The 26,314-nt window shown below is 39.4% G+C and overlaps 1 protein-coding gene across 11 annotated transcripts in view; it reads left to right on the top strand.

Annotated features, from left to right (window-relative positions):
• The first annotated feature begins 819 nt into the window (after window positions 1-819).
• The window catches only part of ACE2 (angiotensin converting enzyme 2), a 46,994-nt gene continuing 21,499 nt past the window's right edge, over window positions 820-26,314 (top strand). For 9 of the 11 annotated variants that reach the window (XR_014075716.1, XR_014075717.1, XR_014075718.1 and 6 more), the window contains exons 1-8: window positions 1,638-1,871; window positions 14,406-14,564; window positions 16,257-16,347; window positions 16,764-16,907; window positions 18,569-18,681; window positions 19,489-19,594; window positions 22,477-22,574; window positions 25,008-25,177. Coding sequence is in view for 6 of the 11 variants with exons in the window: in XM_081565253.1 (XP_081421379.1) it covers window positions 1,686-1,871; window positions 14,406-14,564; window positions 16,257-16,347; window positions 16,764-16,907; window positions 18,569-18,681; window positions 19,489-19,594; window positions 22,477-22,574; window positions 25,008-25,177 (1,067 nt within the window). In the remaining 5 variants the exon portion in view is untranslated. Of the gene's footprint in view, window positions 957-1,637; window positions 1,872-14,405; window positions 14,565-16,256; window positions 16,348-16,763; window positions 16,908-18,568; window positions 18,682-19,488; window positions 19,595-22,476; window positions 22,575-25,007; window positions 25,178-26,314 lie in introns of those variants that run through there. The other 2 variants (XM_081565255.1, XM_081565254.1) reach the window with 2 other exon arrangements.

Genomic DNA, 26,314 nt, shown 5'->3' on the forward strand with positions numbered 1-26,314 from the left:
TTCAGAGCCTCACACACTGCCCCCTTTTCTCTTGACCGGTTTTTCTCTTAATGCTGTGAGAAGCGAGTGGATCTCAGCTTCCTTGAATGTGGGAGGAGTTTGACTGAAACTGCACTGATCCCTGCCAGCTCACTTTGTTTTAACCTTCTTGATCATAATTGCTTAAATGTGTCAATTACTTTATGTCTTAGAAAGATGATGTCTTTCGATTCATATTAAGTGTAGTAAGAATCCACCTCTTTTTGATGTGGCCGAACCAGATCCATCATCATCCTCAAAGGCCCACGTCCCTGTGCTGCTCTCAATCCGTACCTGCATCATTGCTGTTAGACTATTGACAGCAACTTACAGGCCTATACTGTACGTTCAAACGGCATACTTTCATATCCTAGCTCTGCCACTTCATGTGTGAGTGAGGTTTGGCCATTTATTTAAGTTCTCTGAGCCTCAGTTTCATAATCTGTATAATGGCGATAAAAATGTTTGCCTCTAGGTTTGCTTCAATGAGATATTATAATGCAAAGCACTTTAAACAATTACTTATTATTTTTTGCTCTTCAACAATAATATGTACAATGTTAAAATAAGGGGAAGTAGTGGAAAGTTTGTTTTGAAGGCCTAGTTACTGCCATTTCACCTGGACCTGGAAGACTTGTTTTTCTGGGTGAAGAAATGTTTTCCCTGTGTGAAGGTTTCATAATCACAGCCAAGCAGGCCCACGAGCCCTGCCATTTAAAGCGGCTCGTCTCTTTTATCTGTTAACACTTATATCTATAGCCTGGGAATGAGGATACTGGTCCAACTCCTGATATTCTACAGGATAACCACTGAAATCTCTCTGAATTCGATGCCATGATCCATGGCTATGGATGACCAGGACTGACATGGACACTCTGAATTTCATACCATGTGGTGGCATTCTGATTTCCTTGTGAGCTTGACCGAGTTTTGAACAGGTAAGTGAAAGGGATGGAGGCACACAGTGATCATCTGAGAGAGAAAAAAGGACCCTTTTAAAGTTCTTCCAAGTTAAATCAGGAGAGTCAACTTATGGAGTGAAGGGTAGTTTTATAATTCAGAAAAATGGCCATGGAAATGAAAATTTACCAGAAAAAAATAAATTCTGTAAAGACAAGGGCAAAGTTGTTTACTTAGGAAGGGAAAGTGTTATCCAAGTAGAGAGTTTTTGTGAATATGAGCTTAAAATAAAAAGGAAGGCGAGATAAGTGATTATTAATGGACTTGTCTGTAAAACATGTAAGTCCCCAACATTAGCCCCAAGATTCCTAATACAAGAGTTCATTTATTACTGTAAAATCCTAATATCTTCAGTGTATCTTTAACAGATTTTAAGGAACATATTAACCAAATGTACAAGTTTTGATTTGGCCATAAAAATGCAAGAAGAGCTGTGATTCTCTAGGATTAATGAATAACATTTGTTTATTTGATTTCCTCTAAGAAATCATTCTAAAATCTGTTTACATATCTGGCCTCTCCAGGATGAATTTTATGTTGGTTCAGCAGATTGTTTACAGTTTTTTCTTCTTCTTCCTTTTTTTTTTTTCCATCTTCCCTGCTCAGTGCCCAGCCCAAGGTCAAAGGCTGATAGAGAGAAAATCTCATGAGGAGGTTTTACTCTAGGGAAGTTTTTCAGTGGATGGGATCTTGGCGCACAGAGAAAGATGACAGGCTCTTTCTGGCTCCTTCTCAGCCTTGTTGCTGTAACTGCTGCTCAATCCACCACTGAAGAACAGGCCAAGACATTTTTGGAGAAGTTTAACCATGAAGCCGAAGACCTGTCTTATCAAAGTTCACTTGCTTCTTGGAATTATAACACCAATATTACCGATGCGAATGTCCAAAAGATGGTGAGTTCTCATGGCTACAGAGGGGTATTGGTTGCTTCTTAAAAATCAGCTTATTGCCCAGGAAACTGAAAAGGGAAATCAAACAAATGCTCTGAGCTGTGAGATTGGATGTTTGCCTCAGTATTTCTGATTCTGGAGTCCCAGATGACTGAAAAATTGACCTTTGAGTTTATTTGAAAAAATGTTACAAAATAATTCACTGGTCTCAGTCCAGATTCTTGAAAACCAGTGAACATGCTCTAGAAATTTGCCACCATAATTCTTATCATAGTCAGGCTTTCAAAGCGTGTCACAGAAATGCCATAAGTTATTCAGTTAATAATTTCCTCAAGCCTACAATGTCAACAGGAATATCTAAAGACTCTCTACAAATCATCTATTAACTGAAAAAATATGCAGCTGGAGGCTTAGTGAAAGAGCTCGCTAGTCATTAAGATTACTAGGGGTCGGGTGAGGCTGGACTTGGGAATTCCTTCCTTAATTGTCACGGAGTTCTGAGGGACTTCCAGAGCATACGGGATCCACAGAGCCCTCCAAGAAAACCTGTAATCAAACCAGTTCTGACAAATCTCAGAATACTCTGGGAAAGCAAGATGTACTATTTGACAAGCGCAAGGATTTAGGAAGTTTCTTCCCTCACATATCTCAAAGCAGTGCTGGAAATGGAGTGACATTATTTAAGAAAAGTTTTTGTGACACGTGTCCAGCAATGCATTCTTTCAAAAATGTAGTTCAAATCTTATTTTTTTGAATAGTGGGTTACAGGTTTAAGTTAAATTACTGCCACTCACTGGACAGGTTCTATATTCTGGGCAGATTCAGTCTGAGATCTGCTGCTTCATGTGAATCCCCCCCCCCCCCAGTTTTTCTAAAGATTTAAGAAATCCAGGAGATTTTGACAGCCCAGTGTTGTCATAGGAGACCATTTTTTTTTTCTTATCTCATATTTTGGTCTTACCTTTCTTCATCTCTTCATGGTTGCTTTTTTCTCACGTTTTATTTGATCTTGATGTGCACTGTGCATTTGTTTTCATTCTCAGTCAAATGGTCCGTAGGTGGTGTTGAAGGTAGACCAGCATTGTGCCTAAGAGCTCTGGAGTCAAACTGCCGAGGTCCAAATCCTGGCTCCACCGCTTTCTACCTGGGTGAACTTGAGCTACTTAGTGAACCTTTCTGCGCCTTAGTTTTTCTGCCTGTGAAAAGCCACCTAATACTCATACTTGCTTCATAGGGTTGCTGTGACAACAGTTAATACACAAAACCACCGAAATTTTGCTCAATGCTTGTGAGCCTGGGAGAACAATACGGTACCATTGCTGTGAATGTGAGAGGGAATTCTAATTGCTGAAAAAAGTGTAACAGTTCTGTTCAGTGCCCAGATACTGAGAAGACATTTTACAGAAGGAGATGTAGTGATGTTTGTTGAAATCATCTCTGGATCATTAAGTGCTATCACTTTTGAATTGCACTGGTTGATTAGAGGAAAGGCAGAAATGAAAGGGCATAAGTCCACGAAGGGCAGTCAAAGTGCAGACAGTATGGGCCCTTTAAAGAAAAGTGAAAATATGCAAATACAAGAAGCAAGCAGGGGGCCCAGTATCTCCTTCCTCCAGCAGTGGTGAAGGGTGAGTTAGCGCATTAGTGCATCTGTGTGGATTTACCTGGGAAGGAGGCAATAGACAGGGAGGACAATGGCTCTTCTGTTCTCTTATCACATATATTGAGATCCCCTAATGAAACAGGAACTGCAGCTGGTGCTACAGGAGGTACCAAGATGAATAGGAAGCTGAGATAATGGTCCACTGCTGATGGCCATGCTTATAGAAAGAATTGGAGAAATGGAGAATGTTTTCCAAGAAAAGAGCCACTGGAATGATTTATGGGAATGAGAGAGAGTTAGAAGGGAAAACAGAATTAGCTCTACAAAGCCTAACTCAAAAAGAAAAAAAACGTGAGTCTGAGATGGAAGAAGAAAGGATAGAGTGTTCCCAGTTGTATTAGCCAAGTCTCTTCAGACTAGAAAGGTGGTGCCTTTGAAAGCTCAAAAGAGATAAATTTACAATAAGTAGGAGGAGGTGGTGTTTCTATTACAGGTAGTAAAATTGGTAAGACTTGTAAATCTAGACCATTCTTTAATCTGAAAAAGTGAGACATTGAAAACTATAAATAGGTTATGGAAATATTTAAGCGAATGTAAAGATTGTAGATCCACTGTGGGTGAGGAATACATTTATGAACCCAGTTCTTTACCTTCCTCAATATCAATGCCCAAGGTTATGTCGCTTTACAGTGCCATCTCACTGAAGGTGATGTGACTGTGCCCTTTGCCATGTGACTTACTTTGACCAATGGGCTGTTAGCAGATGTCTTACAAGTAGAGGCGTGGAAGGACTTGAACAGTGAGACTTTTCCTTTACACCTTTGCCTTTGCCATGAGGACATGCCTGGATTGACCAGGTAAAGAGTGAGAGATGTGTGGAATAGTTGTCCTGGCAGAAACTAATCCCGCAGAGTTTTAGGAAGATCCAGCCAAGATTAGCAGAGTTGCCTGGCAACACTCAGTGACTCTAGGCACACAAACAATGAATACTTATGCCGTTGAGATTTTGGGTGGTCTGTTATGTAGTACTATTGTAGCAATAGATAACTAATATAGGAAGAGAAATTTGGGCTGTATGACCTGTATGTTCATATCCTATCATGGCCGCATTATTGAGGGCAATCTGTCATTTCATAATTATCCCTTGGTATAACATTCAGAGTCAGAATATTGGGCTTATCAGCCAATAGACCTAGTGTGGCAATTCTTAGATCAAGCCATGAGAATATAGTTTAAAATAATAGAGGGCACTAGAATTTGATCAGTGTAGTGTCCCCAAAGATCCCTGTTTAGGAGAGGTCCATCAGATAGATATAAGGAAAAAAACTTTGTTCAAAACAGATTTCCACATAGTTCAGAAATTCAATGAAAATTAATTACCAGACACTTGCTTTAGAGCAAATACAATTCTCGTGTTTGAGATCAAACATTCACCAATTAAACTGTAATTCTCTTCTCAGTAAAATGACATTACTTTTTTGCGTTTATTGTTGGTTTGATTTTTGAAAGAGTCCTTTGTAAGTGAAAGGATTTTTGGTGGTTTTTTGCAAAGTCAGAAGCCCTTTGGCAACCTGGGAGGTCCCTGGACAATTTTTTTTTCCTGGAAGAGAGTGAAAGGACCCTGCCACTGGCAGGGGCATCCTGGTTCTCTGTTTCAGTATTCAGCAGTAGCTACTACAGCTGCCCCCAACTCCTGTGGACACAACTGTGAAGGGAGCATTGAAGACTGCCCTGTTGGAGCCCCAGAGGTCTCAGAACACTTCATAAATATTTCTTGTTGAGTTATCAGAAGCTGTGAATAGACAGCAGAAGGCCCACATGTACCCTTTGGGTGGTCAGGGTCCCTAGATTCCTTGGGCACACCTGCTTCCTAGACCTTTTCCTCTGTCTTGAGGGCGGGGGCACAGTGAACCCAGAGCAGGGTCATTTTAAACTGCTCTTCTGTACCCAAGGAGAGAACGTAGACTTCAACCCTGTCTGCAATGAGTCTGTCCCACACTCCCCAAGATATGTAAGTACCTACGTCTAGGTACAGGGGTGGGGAAAGGTCAGTGTGATGCAGATACGATGGAATTCAGGAAATCTGATGCTATCCTGATTCTGCTAAGCTGGCTGTGATGCCTTGGGCAGGCCACTTACTTTTTATCTCATAAATGTAAGATAGTAGATGGGCCCAGTCAAGATTTTTCAGTGGATAACAGTGGTGAGTGGATAAGTTCCACATGTGGAGGATTAATAGGAGTCAAGTGCATTGGAGGTATTGTTTATACTGGTTTTCCTTTGTCATGAAAACTTGATAATGTCCCAGTTGAGTGATGTAATTTGGTAAAATTGAACTTGAGCAATTCAAAATGACATGTTTCATGCCATCCAGATTTGACACACTCATTGATCTCAGTACTCTGACAGGACACCAGGCGGCCACCAGCTATACCCAGGGAGGGCAGCCTAGTGGTTAGGAACTACCGCTGCTTCTCAGTGTATGCCAGGTAACTGGACAAAAGAGAAAACATTTAATTTTGGCTAAATCCTTTGGTTTGGAGCAGTTCCATGGGAGTTTCACATCTAGTTATAGGACCTAGGGAATAAGGTGGGTTTTCTTTGTCTTTACTTTTACTATTGAGGGCTTTTAACAACAGCTTTATTGAGATATAATTGCATGCTAAGTCGCTTCAGTCATGTCCAACTCTTTGTGACCCCACGGACTGTAGCCCGCCAGGCTCCTCTGTCTGTGGGATTTCCCAGGCAACAATACTGGAGTGGGTTGCCATTCCCTTCTCCAGGGGATCTTCCTGACCCTGGGTCTCTTACATCTCCTGCATTGGCATTGGCAGGCAGGTTCTTTACCACTAGCACCACCTGGGTTATGTACCATAAAATTCACCAATTTAAAGTATACAGTTCAATGCTTTTTAGTATATTTACAGAATTATGCAACTATCATCACTATCTCATCTTAGAACATTTTTATCACTCCAGAAAGAAAGCACATGCTTATTAGCAATCACTCTTCCTCCTCTAACCCCCCAGCTCTAAGCAACCACTAATCTACTTTCTGTCTATAGATTTGCCTATTCTGGACATTTCATATAAATGGAATTATACACTAGGTGGTCTTTTGTGATTGGCTTCTTTCACTTTGCATGCCGTAGCATATATCATTATTTTTTCCCATTTTACTGCCAAATAGTATTCCATTATATGGATTTTATGGTACTCTTTATTGTAAAATTTTTCAAACACATATATAAGAAGACTAATATATTGAATCTCCTTATACCCATCACCCAGCTTCAGCAATTATCAACACTTCGGCCAACCTTGTTTTATTTTTCTACCCAATGCCATGTTTATTGGATTATTTTGAAGGGATAACTATATGTTTTATGTAATAAATGTTTCACCTTGTAGCTCTCAATGTAAGACTTTTTAAATAACCTTAATAGTTTCATGTCAAAGACTTAACAATAATTCCTCAATATAATCAACTATCTAAGCAATATACAAATGTACCCTAATATCTCATTTGAAAAATTCAGCTGGTTTGTTTTAATCAGGATCTAGCAAAGTCCTCTCTTGATCATTTTGGCAGATGTACTTTAAGTCTCTTTCAGTCTATAGAGCCTTTCCTCATTTTTTTTTTTTTTTGTAATTTATTTGCAGAAAAATTGAATTGTTGCTCCTAGAGAAACTCCCACTTTCTGGATTGGCTGATTGTGTTCCCATAATGTTGCTTAAAATGAACTTTTGACCCTTGTATTTTCTACAAATGTGTAGATCTGGTACAGAGGTCAGCACACTTTTTTCTGTAAAAGGCCAAGTAGTAAATATTTCAGGCTTTTTGAGCCCTACAGTCCCTCTTCAACCCTGCCATTGTAGACCAGTCAACTCTGCCATTGTAACACAAAAGCAGGCATCAGTTCAGTTTAGTTCAGTTGCTCAGTGGTGTCCGACTCTTTGTGACCCCATGAATTGCAGCACGCCAGGCCTCCCTGTCCATCACCAACTCCCAGAGTCCACCCAAACCCATATCCATTGAGTCGGTGATGCCATCCAACCATCTCATCCTCTGTTGTCCCCTTCTCCTCCTGCCCTCAATCTTTCTCAGCATCAGGGACTTTTCAAATGAGTCAGCTCTTCACATCAGGTGGCCAAAGTATTGGAGTTTCAGCTTCAGGATCAGTCCTTCCAATGAACATTCAGGACTGATTTCCATTAGGATGGACTGGTTGGATCTCCTTGCAGTCCAAGGGACTCGCGTCTTCTCCAACACCGCAGTTCAAAAGCATCAATTCTTTGGTGCTCAGCTTTCTTTATAGTCCAACTCTCACATCCATACATGACCACTGGAAAAACCATAGCCTTGACTAGACAGACCTTTGTTGGCAAAGTAGTGTCTCTGCTTTTCAATATGCTATCTAGGTTGGTCGTAACTTTCCTTCAAAGGAGTAAGCGTCTTTTAATTTCATGGCTGCAATCACCATCTGCAGTGATTTTGGAGCCCAAAAAAATAACGTCAGCCACTGTTTCCGCTGTTTCCCCATCTATTTCCCATGAAGTGATGGGACCAGATGCCATGATCTTAGTTTTCTGAATGTTGAACTTTTAGCCAACTTTTTCACTTTCCTCTTTCACTTTCATCAAGAGGCTCCTTAGTTCTTCTTCACTTTCTGCCATAAGGGTGGTGTCCTCTGCATATCTGAGGTTATTGATATTTCTCCCAGCAATCTTGATTCCAGCTTGTGCTTCATCCAGCCCAGCGTTTCTCATGATGTACTCTGCATATAAGTTAAATAAGCAGGGTGACAATATACAGCCTTGACGTACTCCTTTTCCTATTTGGAGCCAGTCTGTTGTTCCATGTCCAGTTCTAACTGTTGCTTCCTGACCTGCATACAGGTTTGTCAAGAGGCAGGTCAGGTGGTCTGGTATTCCCATCTCTTTCAGAATTTTCCACAGTTTATTGTGATCCACACAGTCAAAGGCTTTGGCATAGTTAATAAAGCAGAAATAGATGTTTTTCTGGAACTCTCTTGCTTTTTTGATGATCCATCAGATGTTGACAATTTGATCTCTGGTTCCTCTGCCTGTTCTAAAACCAGCTTGAACATCTGGAAGTTCACGGTTCACCTATTGCTGAAGCCTGGCTTGGAGAATTTTAAGCATTACTTTACCAGCGTGTGAGATGAGTGCAATTGTATGGTGGTTTGAGCATTCTTTGGCATTGCCTTTCTTAGATGATACATAAATAGGTGTGAATATGAAAACTTTATTTATAAAAACAGATGGTAGGCAGAGTCCTGCTCTAGAGACTTGATCAAAATCAGGTTTCCCCTGTGAGGTTTTTTAATAGGTGTGGAAATTGAATTTATACTACTAGCAGGGTGCAGGAATATTGAGCGAAAAAATTAACCAAAAATTAGTTCAGATTCCTAGAGCTGTGGAAAAAAGAAGCAAATCAAAAAATCTGTAGGGACTCTTTTTTGATCCAAAGCTCAAGGCATTTCTACTTTATGCAATAGATACAAATAAATTTAAGATAGACCAAAAATTAAATAGGAAAAGCAAGTCAAGCTTTTATAAGAAAATATAGGTAACTTTTGGTTAGGAATGGTTTATTAAATGAGTCTTGCTTGGGAATGGTTTATTAAATGAGTTTTATTTGAGAATGGTTTATTAAATAAAAGATCAATCTATAAAGGAAAAGACTTAGCAAATAAATTTCATTAGAATTAAAAACAAACTTTTGTGCACCAAAAGATGTCATAAACACATACACAAGACAAGAAGCAGAGCTTAAGAAAACATTTTGATACATATAATTAACAAAAGATTGACAGCAAGGGTATATAAAGAAATTTTACTAAATGATAAAGACAAAAATTCACTAGAAAAATGGGAGAAAGATATGAGCAAGAAATGCATAGAAGAAGAAATTCAAATCAATCAATAAATATATATATATACATATATATATATGTATATATATACACACACACACCTCCTATATATGTTTAACCTGACTAATAATCAGGATAACATTATTTTAATAGTGAAACACCAAATTGACATAAAATCATATTTGCTAAAATATGATGATATCTGTAGAAGTTGAAACTTGCTTTAACCCATCCTTTCCACTTCCAAGAATCCCCCCTGGAGAGCCTCACCTGTGTACTCAAGAAACTTTATATATTTGCAGATTTAAATTAAATATTAGCAATTTTGTATTATTTAACCTAATACAAGGATGTATATGGTAAAAAATAAGTTATTACCTAAAGACAGGAAATGTTCATAGATGAGAAATTATTAAACAAATTTGAATTTGGTCATATACTTAAAATTATACAGCAGTTAAGATGAATAGGGAATGTATACTTGAAAAACTAGAAAAACTAAGTAATGCTAAGTGAAAAAAGCAGAGAGATTTTCTTTTTTTCTCAACTTTATTGAGATATAATTGACATATAATATTATGTAAGTTTAAGGTGTTACAAACTGTTGATTTGATACACTGATATATTGCAAAATGATTACCATGGTAGCAGTAGCCTTAATTAACACCTGCATTACAGCACATGATTACTATTTGAGAACATTTAAGATGTATTCTCAGCAACTTTTGAGAATGTAATATGATATTATTGGCTCTAACCACTAAATTAATATGTCTGAAGCAACTATTATAAAGTGTTAACATTTTAAAAACCCAAGTAAAGGTTTTTGTGACATTTGCTATGTTATTTATACTATATTATATTTTTATTATGAAATATATCAAATATATATCTGGTGGGCCACTTTCTGGCAGGACCCAATTTCAGAAGTCAATTTTTTTCCCTATGAACTAAAATTCAAAAAAAATTGAAATGTTTGAAAGCCACATTGCTTCTGCCCATCTGGAAAAAGAAAAAATAAAATTTTGATTCTCAAGACAAAGCAATAGAATTCATATTCTTATAATTAAGATTCCTTACTTTGTTGAATAGAATAAGTGTTTTTAAAAATATGCACATGTCTGGGCCTATTTGAAAAGTAATCAAGGCAATTTTCAACTTTAAATCTGATGTGGTTTTGAGATCTATGTCTGGATACTGGGCCAACACATGGGGCCTGAGAGTGGAGGGTTCCCTGGGAACTTGTTGGGTGCCAAGTCACTGCCTAGATGTTAAGGTTCCTTTCAGTTTTTCATCTTCTGTCTTCAGGAGACTCTCATACCTACAGGGAAAGAAGTGGTTTAGAGACTGCTGAAGGAATAGCCTAGGCAGTTAAGTGAGGCATAGAAAAAAAGAAGATGAAATTTTAATTTTTTGCATTTCAAATAACTTATCACAAAAGCAATTGTTTAAATAAAACTATCATAATTTGGGTAGAGACCACAAGACCTATGACTTAAGACAAAGCTCGTATGAAAACATCTAAAAGCATGATGAGATCATATTTAACTTGCATATCATAAGGGCCAAAAAGAACAGGATAGCCTTTGGAATGGAAGGAAATGGCAACCTGCTTCAGTATTCTTGCCTGGAGAATCCCACAGACAGAGTAGCCTAGTGGGCTATAGTCCATGTGGTCGCAAAGAGTTGAACACGACTGAGCAACTAACAGACACATAAAGTGTAATTTAGGATTTTATATTTTCAGTCCTTGAAATGACAAAGGATCTCTCATAGGATGAGAATATGGTATCCACTACAGTTATACATAGCGGGTCAGAGAGGGTTTTAACTTCCTGTGATTGTACTGAGTAATGTGTGTCTTGACCCCAAGCCCCCATCAATGGCTGCAGAAACGTTTGCTGTGTTAATTGCTTCTCTTCTGCCTTTGCACAGAGGCAGTATGGGATGCTATTTATTTGACCTGTAATAGTTCTTTTTGAACCCTGTAGCCATGTAAGTAACTGTATATGCTTCAATCCATTCATCATTCAAGTCCAAAAATTACATATAGCTGTCAAGCATTATCTAAGTGACTTGGTTGGTATGTATGAACTGATTTTTATTCTCTGTGTAACTGCTTAGCTGTCAGTTTTATTTAGGCATAGGAACCTTATAGTATGAATATGGAATAAATTGTAAATAAGATTAAAAAGAACAGCTTGAGATGGAACAGTGTATCCTCAGGGGCCAAAATTCAAGACAACATAATGTTTTTGTGATACAAAGTATAACACTTCTAGTATGATGATGATAAATAAAACAGATATCTTCAAAGTTCCCACATACATTATAATTTTAAAAAATGTTTTAAGACTGAGGCCTTTTGGGGATTCTGGGTTGTCTCCAAGGGAGATTGAAAATAAAAGAATTCTCTTAGTTTGGAATCAAATTTTACCAGAAATTTTGCTGTAAATCATCCTGGATTGGATGAAAAAGGGTAGGGGCTGAGAGGTGGGTGGTGGGTTACGTAAATGAATCTGTGCTGTAGACCAAACTCCTCTTTCCATAGCTCATTCCTTCTCATTCACACATGGTACAAAGAAGACTAGAATGTGTTGAATCCAATCTACAGCCAGTGGTTAAGAGCATTTAGCTTTAGAGGCAAACATATCTGTGTTGATTCCCTGCTTCTTCCAGTTACTAGCTGTGTGACCTAGTCAAAATTACTTACCTGCTCTGTGCCTCATTTCCCTCATTTGTGAATTGGAGACAATCACAACTACCTCACAAGATTGTGCAGATTCATTGAGCAGTAGTTCCTAAGGGGTTGTGTGTGCTCAATAAAGAGAAATCATTTTCCATTTCACTGTGACTATTCTATTCATCTCTTGTATGATCCATTGCTGCACCTTTCATGAACCACTTTCATCATGTCACACACCTGCTTGCAACCCCTAAGTGACTCCCTAGTATTCACAGGATAACAGTAAAGTTTCTTAATCTAGAAAATGCAGTCATGGCTGGAGTCCTGCTTTGGAATCTCTACTATTTATCTATTGTGTAAAAGATTACCACAAAAGATCATCTATTGAGTAAAAGATTACCAGATTAAAACAACACACATTTATTATCTCATAGTTCCTGTGGGCAGGAATCCTGGCATAGTTTAGCTGGATCTGCTTCTGAGTCTTACAAGATTACAATCAAGGTCCTGGCTAGAGCTGTGATCTCATCTGTGACTCGACTGGAGATGAATCCACTTCCAAGCTAATGTGGCTAGTGGTAGCATTCAGATCCTCGTATGCTCCTTAGGATGTCAGTCAGAGACCATCTTGAATTCCTCACCATGTGGCCCTAGCCATGGGATAGCTCACAACATGGCATCTTACTGCATCAGTATTAGCAAGGGAGATTCTTCTAGCAAGATAAAAATGATAGCCTTGGAAATTCCCTGGCTGTCCAGTGGTTAGGGCTCTGTGCTTCCACTGCAGGAGGGAACGAGTTTGATCTCTGGTTAGGGAACTAGGATCCCACAAGCTGTGTGGCTAAAAACAAACAAACAATGAAAACAATCTTATCTAACATAAACATGTATATCCTTCACTTCTGCTGTATTCTCCTTGTTAGAAGTGAGTCATAGGTCCTGCTCACACTCAAGGGAAGGGAAACACAGGAGGGTGTACCACCAGAAAGTAGGGGTCATGGGAGCCATCTTAGAGTCTACCCACCTTAGGATGCAGGATTCATATACTGGCAATTAGTTGCCAGCTCTACTGTTTATTTTTCTTAGCCCCTTTCTTCACATACGAAGAATGGAAATAGAGTAATTTTCTATCTCTTGGGATTGTTAAGAAAATCAACTGAGGTAAATTATTTTGCAAAGTACTCTACAGAGATCTATTTTCTGCCTACTTTAAGATCTGTCTTAAGTTCTGCCTCCTCCAGGAGTCCTTGCCAAATCTGGCCCTATAACAGGAACTGCCTGGCCCCACTCATAGTTTATATGGAATCATAGGCTTTTATGTTTCAGTAATGAAGCGTTCATGATGCATATCTTATCTGTTTGATAAAACAATAAGCATCTTAAGGACAAGGACTTCTTTTCTATAAGTGATAAAGTAGCTACCATTTTTTAGTGCTTAGGATGTATCGGGGACTCTGAGAGGCATTTTATTATTTGTTAAATTTTCTTGTCCTTTCAACAACCCTTTGAGGTAAGTTCTACTATTACTCTCATTTTATGGATAAGGTAACGTGACTCAGGCTAAGTAATTTTCTCAAAGTCACACAGCTAGGTAGAGGTGTCTGACTCGAAGAATGGAGTTCTTACGTGCCTCATATGCTACCTCTTTTATATAGTCTAGAGAAGTACAGTGTAGAAAGTGGTTGCTCATTTTAACCTTTGATAAATGGAAGTGAGCTTGTACACTGAGAGAAGACTGCATTGGATACATATGGAGAAGTCAAGATGGGGGGCAAGTGAACCCTGGTATCACTACCTGCTTCTTGGTTTCTCTGGTGGGTAGATAATCACCATGGTTACCAAATGGCCATGTTCAGGGCAGTCTTGAACTGGGGATCAAAATTCAAGATCAGAATCTCTGGTAAATCACAGGACTATGAAGTTTCCTGCAAACTGGTTATTTCTCATGGTTCTAATCATTGTGAGAAGCTGTATTCTCAGGAAGTCGGCTCTGAGCTCTGCTGGGCTCTCCCTTTAGAGCGTTGGTCATTGAATCCTTGAGCCACTCACCCACGTCACAGTGCTAAGGCCGTACATTCCAGGACCCCACAACATGAATCATCTATGAGAATTCACTTCCAGTTCTGGGGACAGGACCCTTGGGAAAATGAAGCAAAAGGCCAGAAAGAGAGAGTGACCAAGAGTGGCTTGGTCACGCTTAACCTAAACCTTGACCTTCAGCAAAGTAGAGAATTAAATAACTCAGGAAATATTAGATGTTCCACCAGATGTTCTTTGGACTGTATCTTCTGTCTATTTGAACAGTCCCATTCTAACTTAAACTTCATTTTTTGTTGTTGTCATTTCAGAATGAAGCCAGGGCCAAATGGTCTGCCTTTTATGAAGAACAGTCCAGGATGGCCAAAACTTACTCACTCGAAGAAATTCAGAATCTCACACTCAAGCGTCAGTTGAAGGCCCTACAGCAGAGTGGGACCTCAGTGCTCTCGGCAGAGAAGAGCAAACGAGTATGTGACTTGCTAGCACTGATCCGAAGAATGGAAATACTGGGGAAATCTTAAACATTAGTATCACTCAGGGCTGCTTATTTTATCTGCAAACCTAGCAATGCTCACAATAGAAAGAGCGCTGTGCCTCGGTGGGGTGGTCACGTAATTTATCCTCCAAATTGGGGTCCTTTGAGAGTGAAGGAGGACACTGGTATGTTAGGACACATTGTTAAACTAGGATTGTCAGGGCTCTGTGGTCCATAGATACAGTGATAGAGGTCGCCTTCCTGAGGACCAGGCACTCAGTCCATGTCTGTGCTTCTCAACTGCAAGTGATTTTGCCCACCAGGGCCATTTGACAATGTCTGGAGATATTTTTGGTTGTCACAACTGTTGAAGGGTGTTATTGGCCTCTAGTGAGTAGCTGCTGCTGTTGCTGCTAAGTCGCTTCAGTCGTGTCCGACTCTGTGCAACCCCATAGACGGTAGCCCACCAGGCTCCCCCGTCCCTGGGATTCTCCAGGCAAGAATACTGGAGTGGGTTGCCATTGCCTTCTCCACTAGTGAGTAGGGATGTTGCTAAACACTCTGCAAAGCACAAGGAAGCCCCCAGTGACAGTTGTCTGGTCTAAAATATCAGCAGTCCTAAGCTTGAGAAGCCCGATATGTCATCTCATCTTCCCCCACCCCTTTCATTCTTGAATGTCTTCTGCAACTTCTTTAAAATGTGGCTAAACCACCCCAGCGCAGACCACTTTAGGGATAGGCGAGTCACTTCTTTCTAAAACATCATTTCCATATGTGGGTCCCTCTAAGTAATGGCAAGATTCTTCCTCCATTGAGCATAAAGTGATTTACCTCCACTTTCTACCGCCTTCTGGAGCCAAATGGTTGTCTCCTATAATAGTCTTCAAATAAAGGAAAGCAGATTTTTTTTTTTTTAACTATTTGACGCTTTTTTCTCTAGCCTAAAACATCCTTCCATCTGTTGATTTTTCCTTATATGATGGTTTCAAGTTCCCTAACCAGTCCTGGTTGCTGGCTTCATTTTGTCAGTATCCTTGGACTGAATGCAGCCCTCCAAGTGGGTTCATGTCTGCATGAAAGTGAGCAGGGGTATGACATCCTGCTCTTCCAAAACACAGCTCTAATGTATCCCCTCTTTGAAGCCATTCCTGAGTTTCCAAGTTACTAATTCAACCACTCCCCCCATACTGCCACATCACTTTTTGGTGACAGTTGTAGCACCTGTCACTCTGTTATGTAATCATTGATTTCATGACTCACTGTAGCATGTTTGTGGGGTTCTTAAAGACCAGTGACTTGTTCATGTCATAATTATCAGAGTGTAGGACGTAGTAGATGTTCAGTAAATGTGCACTCAGTGAAGCCTGAATGGAACAAGAAATGCACTGCTCTGTGCATGTGTAGGCGAGAAACATTCTTGGGATTTTGGTAGATCTGGGTTTTTTTTCCAGTCACTCCACATGTATTTATCATATGCTTATAAGGGCAGTATGTGCTAGTTGATGATGGGAAAATTTAACTGAGATATTCCAATCCTACATAAAAGAAGATACTTGGCCAAGAAGATGTGAACTTCTGCATTTTGAGGCATAAAAAGTTGCATGATTGAAAGGACATCTCTACATTAGCATTCTCTTTTGTATATCTTCCATTTTTAACATTGTTTGTTATCTTTAATTTGTAGTTGAACACGATTCTAAATACAATGAGCACCATCTACAGTACTGGGAAAGTTTTGGACCCAAATACACAGGAGTGCTTAGCACTTGAACCAGGTGGGCTATTAATTTTGAGCAGTGATTATAAAATTTACTTTTTTTTATTCCAAGCTGTAAAAATGAGATTAACATCAGATGATGATGTTGTGCCTTTCAGATGGAAAATCCAAAGAGGGAAAAATTCCAAACGTGTGTGTTTTAGCACACAGATGCTCTTTTAAGTTTTAAGAAAACTTCACTATAAATCCTGTCACACTCAAGTAGTTTAATTAAGTTAGTAGTTCAGTGATCTCAGTGGTTTATTTTCTCTGCAGAATTATTTTGAAGCTCTTATAAGGGTGAGGACATGAATGAATCATGAGATTTCACTGAACGACTTTATGACCTTGATATTTGCCAGCCTTTCAATTCTTTACAAATGAAAATTTCTAAAAATGCATGTTTATTTCCCTTTGGGTACTTTGTGATAATAGGTTTGGATGACATAATGGAAAACAGCAGAGACTACAATCGGAGGCTCTGGGCTTGGCAAGGCTGGAGGGCTGAGGTCGGCAAGCAACTAAGGCCATTGTATGAAGAGTATGTGGTCCTGGAAAATGAGATGGCGAGAGCCAACAGTAAGTTTGCTGGGCTGTGGCGGTTCTGAAGCTCCCTACACGGCTGTGGGGCTATTTCTCATGAATTACCAAGCCTGCCCTTTGATATAAGTTCAGTTTAGTTCAGTTCAGTTCAGTAGCTCAGTCGTGTCCGACTCTTTGCAACCCCATGAATCGCAGCATGCCAGGCCTCCCTGTCCATCACTAACTCCCAGAGTCTACTCAGACCCATGTCCATCGAGTCGGTGATGCCATCCAGCCATCTTATCCTCTGTCGTCCCCTTCTCCTCCTGCCCCCAATCCTTCCCAGCATTAGGGTCTTTTCCAATGAGTCAACTCTTCGCATGAGGTGGCCAAAACATTGGAGTTTCAGCTTCAACATCAGTCCTTCCGTTGAACACCCAGGACTGATCTCCTTTGGGTATCCCTAAATTAATCACCTTATGAACAATTCACGTTACATGTCTCCAAGAGGAGACCACTAGGGAATAAGGAAAGGTGAATTGACATTCTACAGTTTAAAGGGCTTGAGAGCGAGACTAAGTTACCAAGCCTCAAACAAATCAGTAGTCTGGGAAGGGCTCAGGCTCCTGAGGGTTCCTAAGGTAGTCTGTGGATGGACAGATTCTATTTACCAGAAAGGATGAAAGACAGAGACACTGTCTCTCCTTTAAACTCCCATCTGGCCACAGTTCATTCTTGAAGGTCATTTGTGTGATTACCTCAGAGTGGTGTCCCAGAAAGAAACAAATCAGAGTACTTTAGGCTGGAAACTGTGGTCATCAAAATCTTAACATGGGGAGGAATTTCCATTTCTCTCAAGTTATCCCCCTGCCTGAATAATGAGCTGAAGCCGTGGCATTGTGAATAAATTTATGTTTTGGTCATTTACTGACTCCTGGGGTTGAGGAAGAGAAAACATTTTTCATCTGTTCTTTTTGTGTTCCACCGCCACTTAAACTCATATTCTCAAGCCAGAGGCAAACTGGAGACTGGAACCCATCGTCACATCCTTCCATCCAAATATTTACTTCTCTCCTCATTTTCCTGATCATTCATTGCCAATGAGCATGTAAAAATTAAAATTACTAAAATACATTTACAAAGTTTATTAGCTGTTATCCTGACCCAAGCTTGTGTTTCTTGATAACGAGACATTGCATGAAGCACAGAGATGGGCTGTGTATATGTAGAATTTGCCAGCAAACACAGGCCCACTGTGGCCATGTCCAAGATGGGTTGGGTTACAGTTGAAAATATAAGGTCCTAAACAAAATGAGAATTTAAAGACCCAATCCCATGTTTTAAAGCTAAAGATGCCAACTGACCTATGGAGAGAGAAGAGACCTGGGGTTAGGAGACTAGGAGTCCGCCTCTCACCCTCACCACTTGTGTGACCTTGGACGAATCCTTTAATCAGCCAAGAGCCAGCTGTTACCCAGCACCATGGGAATTGTAATACTGACCACCTTGTAGAGTTTTTGTGCTCATTAGATGAGATAGTGAATTAAATTTCAGACACATTAGCTAGTGTTATTCATTTGTATACCTTTGAGTTGAAGGCCAATAAAAATGTGACAGGTCTTTGGATTTTTTTTTAACCTCCCAGGAAGGCTAGTCTATGTATACTGTGCTTTACCTCTTTCTTTCCAGATGTTCTCATTTTCTTCTTTTTAAAACAGATTATGAGGACTACGGGGACTATTGGAGAGGGGATTATGAGGTGACTGGGGCAGGGGACTATGACTACAGCCGAGACCAGTTGATGAAAGATGTGGAACGTACCTTTGCAGAGGTAACGAGACACAGAAGTTCACATATTGTATGATTTCATTTATATTAAATGTGTATAATCAGCCAAACTATAGAGAAAGAAATCAGTTTAGTGATCACCTGGGGCTGGAGGTGGGAATGGAGTTGACTGCAGATGGGTACAAGAAAACTTTTGGCAATACTGGAAATGTTCTAAAACTGGGCAGTAGTGATGGTTGTCCAATAGTATACTTTTTTTTAAAACTCACAAAACTGTATACTTTAAAATGGGTAAATTTTATGATATATAAATGATACTTCAATTTAAAAATGAAGAAAGTAGGTAGTATCTTAAAATGAATATATATATTTTTTGCACCTGCCTTCCAATTGGGGCTTCCAAAGTGGTGCTAATGGTAAAGAACCCACCTGCCAATGCAGGAGACATAAGAGATGCGGGTTTGATCTCTGAGTCGGGAAGATCCCCCAGAGGAGGGCATGGCAACCCACTCCAGTATTCTTGCCTAGAGAATCCCATGGACAGAGGAGCCTGGCGGGCTACAGTCCATGGGATCGCAGAGTCAGACACGACTGAAGCAACTTAGCACGCACACCTTCCGGGTAGTGTTTGTATCCCTGCAGATGCGTTCACTACTTTATGCAGTGGAACTAGTCATCATCTATATCTGGTAAGAAGGAATGCTTTCAAACTCTTCAGAACATTTCAAAGGAGAAGAAATTAGAATTTAGGGTAATTCTACTGTCTAAAGAAGCCCCTATTTTTAGTGTTGGGGACTGGAAATTGGAATAGGCTATTCTTGGTCTTAAACTGTCTTCCTGGGCTTTTCAGATTAAACCATTATATGAACAACTTCACGCTTATGTAAGGGCAAAGTTGATGGATACCTACCCTTCCTATATCAGCCCTACTGGATGCCTCCCTGCCCATTTGCTTGGTAAGAAACTCGAGGAATTCTTTGTCTACTTTGCTCTTTGCTGTTTCCACCAATAAGGTTGTTATTTTGGGATGAGGCCCAACTTTCGAATAATTCTGTGAATGAAGTTAGTAACATTATAGAAATCATATTTTGAAAGCACTGTCTTCAACAGAAAAGCCGTTTTAAATTGTCCTCTATTACATTACTTTATACATAAGGAGTTGTTTTGTTGGCCTCAATCCATAGATAAAGGGGTTATTTAAGATCACCAGAGAATGAGAGTGAAAATGGGGAAAATAAGTTTTTATTTTGTCTTTTAAGATCCTCAGTTTTATTTTTATGTTTTAGTTTTTTTGGCCGTTCTGGGTCTTCCTTGCTGTGTGCGGGCTTTCTCTAGTTGCTGCATGCAGGCTTTCTTTAGTTGTGCTGCATGGGCTTCTCTTGTTATAGAGCATGGGCTCTAGGCACATGGGCTTCCGTAACTAAAGCTCATGAGCTCTAGAGCGTGGGCTCAGTAGTTGTGGCACATAGGCTTAGTTGCCCTATGGCATGTGGAATATTCCTGGACCAGGCATCAAATCTGTGTCCCCTCCATTGGAAGGTGGGTTTTTAACCACTGGACCACCAGGGAGGTCTGAAGTTAAATTGTATTATTCAACTTGATTGGCTGACCCTTGAGGTGAGATTTTAGCATCATGTTGTCAGAGGAAAGAAGCTTAGTTGGTTGGGAGTGGTCAGGGGTGAGAGAAAAGCTATCTAGAATTAAGGTATAGCCTGAGTGAAAGCTTCATAAGTTGATTGTTCAACTGCAACAATATCTTTTGCTGCAAAGTACTTGGTTTGGAATCATATGGGTAATCAATGAAATCCTCCTCATGAAGAAAGCTGCCTAGCTTAAGAGGAGAAACAATCTTCAGAGAACTTTGGATCCTGCTGTAGAGCTTTAGTAGACTATGCAAGACCTGGGGCCCTTTACTGAACTCCCTTATTCCTCGCCAGAGGGTGATCATCCTCCCTTCCCTCTCCCTCACCCTCAAAGCCTAGGCCAAATAAAATATCTGTGTTTGGAAAGTTTATGTCCTGCATACACAGCATGCCTACCACAGTCAAGCTAAGTTGCTAGTAGCTGATTCTCTACAGGCAAGCCTCTTTCTGGACAAAGGAGCAGTGGAGACTTTTTCCTCTAAAGCAATATATAAATACTCTCTACAGTGTCTTTGGCAGGCATTCTTTGGTAATTCACTTTCTGCTTAAACCTGTCTGGCATGAGGTGGCTCTTTCTTCCTTCCAAAATAGACTCATCTATCACTACATTGTACCAATGATAAGAAAGTCCTACGTTATGTGGAGGTGAACCAACACCCCTCTCATGCCTTCCATTCATTCTGCCTAATTCTGTGCTCTGAGGTTACCCAGAATATGTCCACTCTTCTTCCACAAGATGGCCTTCTAGAGATTTGTAAACAACCATTGTCAAGGTACAGCATAGTTCCTGGCACAAGAGTATGTGCTCAGTATATTTTACTATTATTCTTGTCATCATGTATACACTAGTTTCTTCTTTTATGTTAAATATCCTGCACAGACTTTCAACCATTCTTTAAAAATCTCACTTTTCTACTTGTTCTCGTTTGGACAAGCAAATAAATAAAATAAAACTTTATAGATGTCCCTCTTCAAATATCATGCTTAGAACTGAGCAGTTACTCCAGATGAGGTTTGACCAACATAGAATAAAGATGGTGCTGTGACTTCCTTTGTTCTAGACACTGTAATTCTATTCATTTACCTTAAGGTGACATTTGCATTTTGGAAGCCACGTCATACTGTTTGTTGGATCTCTTTCAGTCTTTTACATGTGAGCTGTGTTTCAGCCTGATGTAATATATCACATATTTCTATCATAGCTATTTCTTTACAGTTGAAGCATAGGACTTTGCATTTATCTCTATTGAATTTTATCTTTTAAAACATGAATTTGTTGGCATATTCTTCAGGTAGTTATTTTGCTCCATTCCTTTGGTGCCAGAATTCTGGTCCTGCTGTTACATTGATTTTTTTTTCCAGATCCATTTTCTCTTTTAGGGTTTCTGGGCTTGAAATCCAGTTTAACATTTGTTTGAGATGTTTGAAAAGTCACCCAGTTAAGTAGATTATTATAGTATAGTAATAAAAGTGGAGCTTAGTTACTAGTTATTAGCTGAGTTTCCTGAATGATGATCCTATATGCTCTCTCTTTTCTTTTCCATTATAGTTTATTACAGGATCTTGCATATAATTTCCCGTGCTATACAGTAGGACCTTATTGTTTATTCATTCTGTATATAAAAGCTTGCATCTGTTAACCCCAAACTCCTAATCCATGCTTCCCCCACTCCCTCTTCCCCTTAGCAACTGCAAATCTGTCTATATGCTCTCTCTTAAATTCAATATCATAGATTACTAACAGTTTAATTTGTAGTATTTTGTCCCATGGATGAGGGACTATATAAACCTATTTCTAATCTATAGTAGCTATGATGTCCTATATATTTAATACATTGTGCCTTTCAATTGTGATTTGAAATGAAAGAAACAGGGATGATTCCCTTACAAGCTTTGCCTCACCACATCACCTCTTGCCATTTTAACCTTTTAGAGGAGACAGTAAAAGAAGGGAATGTTGAAAATATAAAATGAGAGAAGAGGAAAAGAGGTAGTGAAAAGGAAGCACAGAAACTATTGAGTTGGCCAAAAAGTTCATTTATGTTTTTCTGTAACATCACTTTTTGGCCAACCCAATAAATTAAATCTAGAATACTTTATGGCCTGTTTACCAGTCCCACCTCATATGCTATGTAAAATCATGTCTATACTTCTACTATCTTTATCACATATTAACGAATCTTTTTTTTTAATAGGTGATATGTGGGGGAGATTTTGGACAAATCTGTACTCTTTGACAGTGCCCTTTGAACACAAACCAAGCATAGATGTTACTGAAAAAATGGAGAACCAGGTAGGAAGAAGACACCTTGAAAACTAAATCCTTAACCTCATTCCTTTTTATGCTCTCCTTCTCTTCTTATGTTATAAAGTCATGTAAATGAGAAAAATTTCAAGCTATTTTAAATGTATTTCTTATGTAAGTGTCTTTTCATAGAAAAGTAGTTTACAATGACAGTGACATCAAATACCTAGAATAAGTATGGCATTGATCTTGCTGAGAGTAACTAAAAGTAGAGATGACCTGGTTTTCCATTAAGCAATAAGATGTGGAATTGTGAACTTATAATTCTTTCTAAAGTTAGTCATTGCTATGTAGTCAGTAACCTCTATGAATAGGGAAAAAAAGGATTTTCGCATATTAAAAAGCATTATTGTTAAAGATACCATAAGAGTGGGCAATGTTTTGCAAATAAACTTTTTGTTACCATCTTGGAATAATTGTTTTAATTCTCTGTGTTCCCTTCCATTGATGAAAGCATATTATGGTTGTAATTATGTGTTTTTCTTTATTGAACTAATACTCTACAATTCTGGGTAGAATCTATTAGCACATCTATTAGCTGTGTAAAATTTTTCCAGATCGTTGCACTGTGATTTACGTTAGTATTTATGCATTGCTTGTGAACAGTTTTAAATCTGTAAGCAACTACGCAATGAACCTTCAGTTGTATAACATATCCCTGAGAGAAGTCCACAGCAGAATGAAAACATGAAGCTTCAAGAGCCCCCAAACTCCTGCAGCTGTTCTAGCCCCATTTTGCAATTGAGTAGCAGCAGGGGCTCATTTTTATGTACCTCCATAGCCTGTCTATGATGTTTTCACAACCACCATCTCTCCTAATGTTATGTTTACAACATATCTATGGGATTATCAGGGCAGGTATTGTGATAGTTCCATGTCGTAGGTGAGGAAACTGACGCTTGGGTAAATGATTCACCCAAAGTCACAAAGACAGTCAGTCAGTGGCAATTAAGGTTGGAACACAGAATTTGCAGTATTTCCAGTCTGGTTTTCTACCCATTCATTCTTCATTCAACAGATATTAACTGTGCTTGCCAGTCTACACTCTTTTGGTATATGTTCATTTTCCTTAAGAGTACCATAGTCACCAATAGCAATATTGTCTGACATTAAGCCTTTAAAGGTGAAAAAACAATCCATAGTGTCTCTTATACCAAGTTTCATATTTTCAAGGCGGACGTGGGAGAAGAAATTAACTTGACAGGTTTTTAAGATCAGAGGAAGTTTTCTGTGTCACTAAAAAGTGATTCATAACTATCTGCCAATTATACAAATTTAGTTTGACTGATGTATGGGACTTATCTCAAAAGAAGTCTTGGTCAGCTCCAGGGACACTGGTTCCCAGAAAGATTTGCTGAACAGCAGACACCTGCTGCCCTTCTGCAGTTCCAGAATATTCTGAAAGTTTAGGTTCCTATACAGACAATGAAGCCAAGACCCAGCTACCCATTGGCTACTGGGTCACTTGTGGGCCTTTTTGACTTCGAAAGCATGTGACTTCATGTTTGCTTTATTGTTTTTGTCTTCCTCTGACACAAACACTAATAAGCCCCAGCCTAATACTGGGGCCTTGTTCACTGAACGAACTCAATCAAGGGTTGTTGTCTTGAGTTGAACAGTTTTTAGCAAAGAAAAGGTCATTACTACTTGTGTTTATACCTGGAACATAAAGAATAAAGGCAAAAAAAATTCATACATAATCACAGTCTACTCCTGACATTTTAATGCACTTCTTCATTAAAATTATACTATATAAGCGTTTTACATATTTTATCTTCTCACTATTATATTATTTTTAAAAATCAAGAAAAATTCTTTATAAATCCAATTTATTTAGGTTTTCCATTCCACAAAGGCATCATTATTTATTTAGCCATTCTGGAGGCTGTTTCCACTTTTCCCTCTATTAAAAATCATTTTGTTGGAGAAGGAAATGGTAACCCACTCCAGTATTCTTGCCTGGGAAATCCCATGGACAGAGGACCCTGGCGGGCTACAGTCCATGGGGTCACAAAAGAGTTGGACATGACTTAGGGACTAAACAATGACAACAACAATGATAATCTCAATATTTTAAAATTATTGTTTACATGTTGAACTAGTATTCTGGATATGTATGATTAAACTGTCTTATAAAAAAAAATCATTTTGTAACACTTATACAATTTGTCAAATATATTTTAACTGAAAAATAGTAATAAAAATCATTTAAAATGTCATTCTTTGACCTAATTTCTGAGAATTTCCTAGGTTAGTTCCCTAGAGACTGGATTACTGAGACAAAGAGTATAAACACTGTGAAAGCTGTCTGTACCTGTTGCCAAATTGCCTTTCAGAAAGGCTATGCCTTTGTACATACCCAACAAAAGGAATGCTGTGATTTTAACACTACAATTAAATGCTGTTCTTTTCTCCCCCCAGTCCTGGGATGCAGAAAGGATATTCAAGGAGGCTGAGAAGTTCTTTGTGTCTATCAGCCTTCCGTATATGACTCAAGGATTCTGGAGCAACTCCATGCTGACTGAGCCAGGCGATGGCCGGAAGGTGGTCTGCCACCCCACAGCGTGGGACTTGGGGAAGGGGGACTTCAGGTAGTAAGACTGACATTCATACTGCCAGTACTCGAATGGGAGACAATGAAGGGCTGCGGATGATTTTGGATTCCTTGTCTGCTTCTCTGAGCACTGAAGAGAGGAGTGAATTTTCCTTGAATAAAGGCTGGAAGTCCATGAGACCGCATCTGGGTTTCCGAGGAAAAGGGGATTGTCATCAGGCCCTCAACTGCACCTTTAGACAGTTTACCTCGTCTGAAATAATATGCACTCATTAGAGTTGCATGGTCACAAGTATGGTGGTGCCCCCATTAGGAAAGGCTTAGGGCGAAGATTTATGGAAGATGGAATGTATGAATCAGACATTAATCCCCCCTCCCCGTTTCTTTCTTCTGAGTGAACTAGGACAGGTGGATAGGAAATCTGGTATGTATCATAGGAGAAACACAGAGAGTACTTACATCGTTTCTTTAGGCTTTGCAGGTTTCTGTTGCAACTACCTGTCTCTGCCCTTGTGGCATGACAGCAGCCAAGGACAATACAGAAACAAGTGATTGGGGCTGTGTCACAGTAAAGTTGAATTTATCACAACAAGTGGCCAGCTGCAGGCCAGAGCTTACTGACTCCAGTACTAGGGTAAGATTGAAAAGTGAGGAAGTGTATATAGGCTTCCTAGCACAGGATCTTACACACAGTTGACATTAACTGTAAGTACCTATTCTTATAATTGTGTCAAAGAGAAGAGAGAAAAACCAAAGTTAGAAAAAGAGGTCATATTGGGTGTATAAAGGAGATTGAGTTTGTCCCTGAGCAGTGGGAGTCCTTAAAGGGTATTTATCAGGGGGATGGTGTGCTCAGAGGGGTGAGAAAATGACAACACCGACTGAAATATGACCCCTCCACTCACCTGCCTGAAACTGCTCTTGCCAAGTTGAAAAGGACTGGTATCTAATTGCCAAATGCAGTCTTTGGGCCACAGCAGCATGAGACAGTGTTGGTTGGTTGTCTTTGACGTGTTGTTTTTCACTAGTGTCTGCATTGTCCTCCCTTCCGGACTTCTTTGACTTCTCTCTCTGTCTCCTTTTCCTCTCTCCACCCTGTACATCCTGGGACCTCCTGGAGCTTTGTCCTTGGCCCTCTTTCCTTGCCATCCTACACTGGCTTCATGGGCCATCA

The sequence above is a fragment of the Giraffa tippelskirchi genome, chromosome X (genome assembly GCF_054371585.1).
Source record: "Giraffa tippelskirchi isolate mGirTip1 chromosome X, T2T-mGirTip1v1.2.pri, whole genome shotgun sequence".
Classification (NCBI taxonomy): domain Eukaryota; kingdom Metazoa; phylum Chordata; class Mammalia; order Artiodactyla; family Giraffidae; genus Giraffa; species Giraffa tippelskirchi.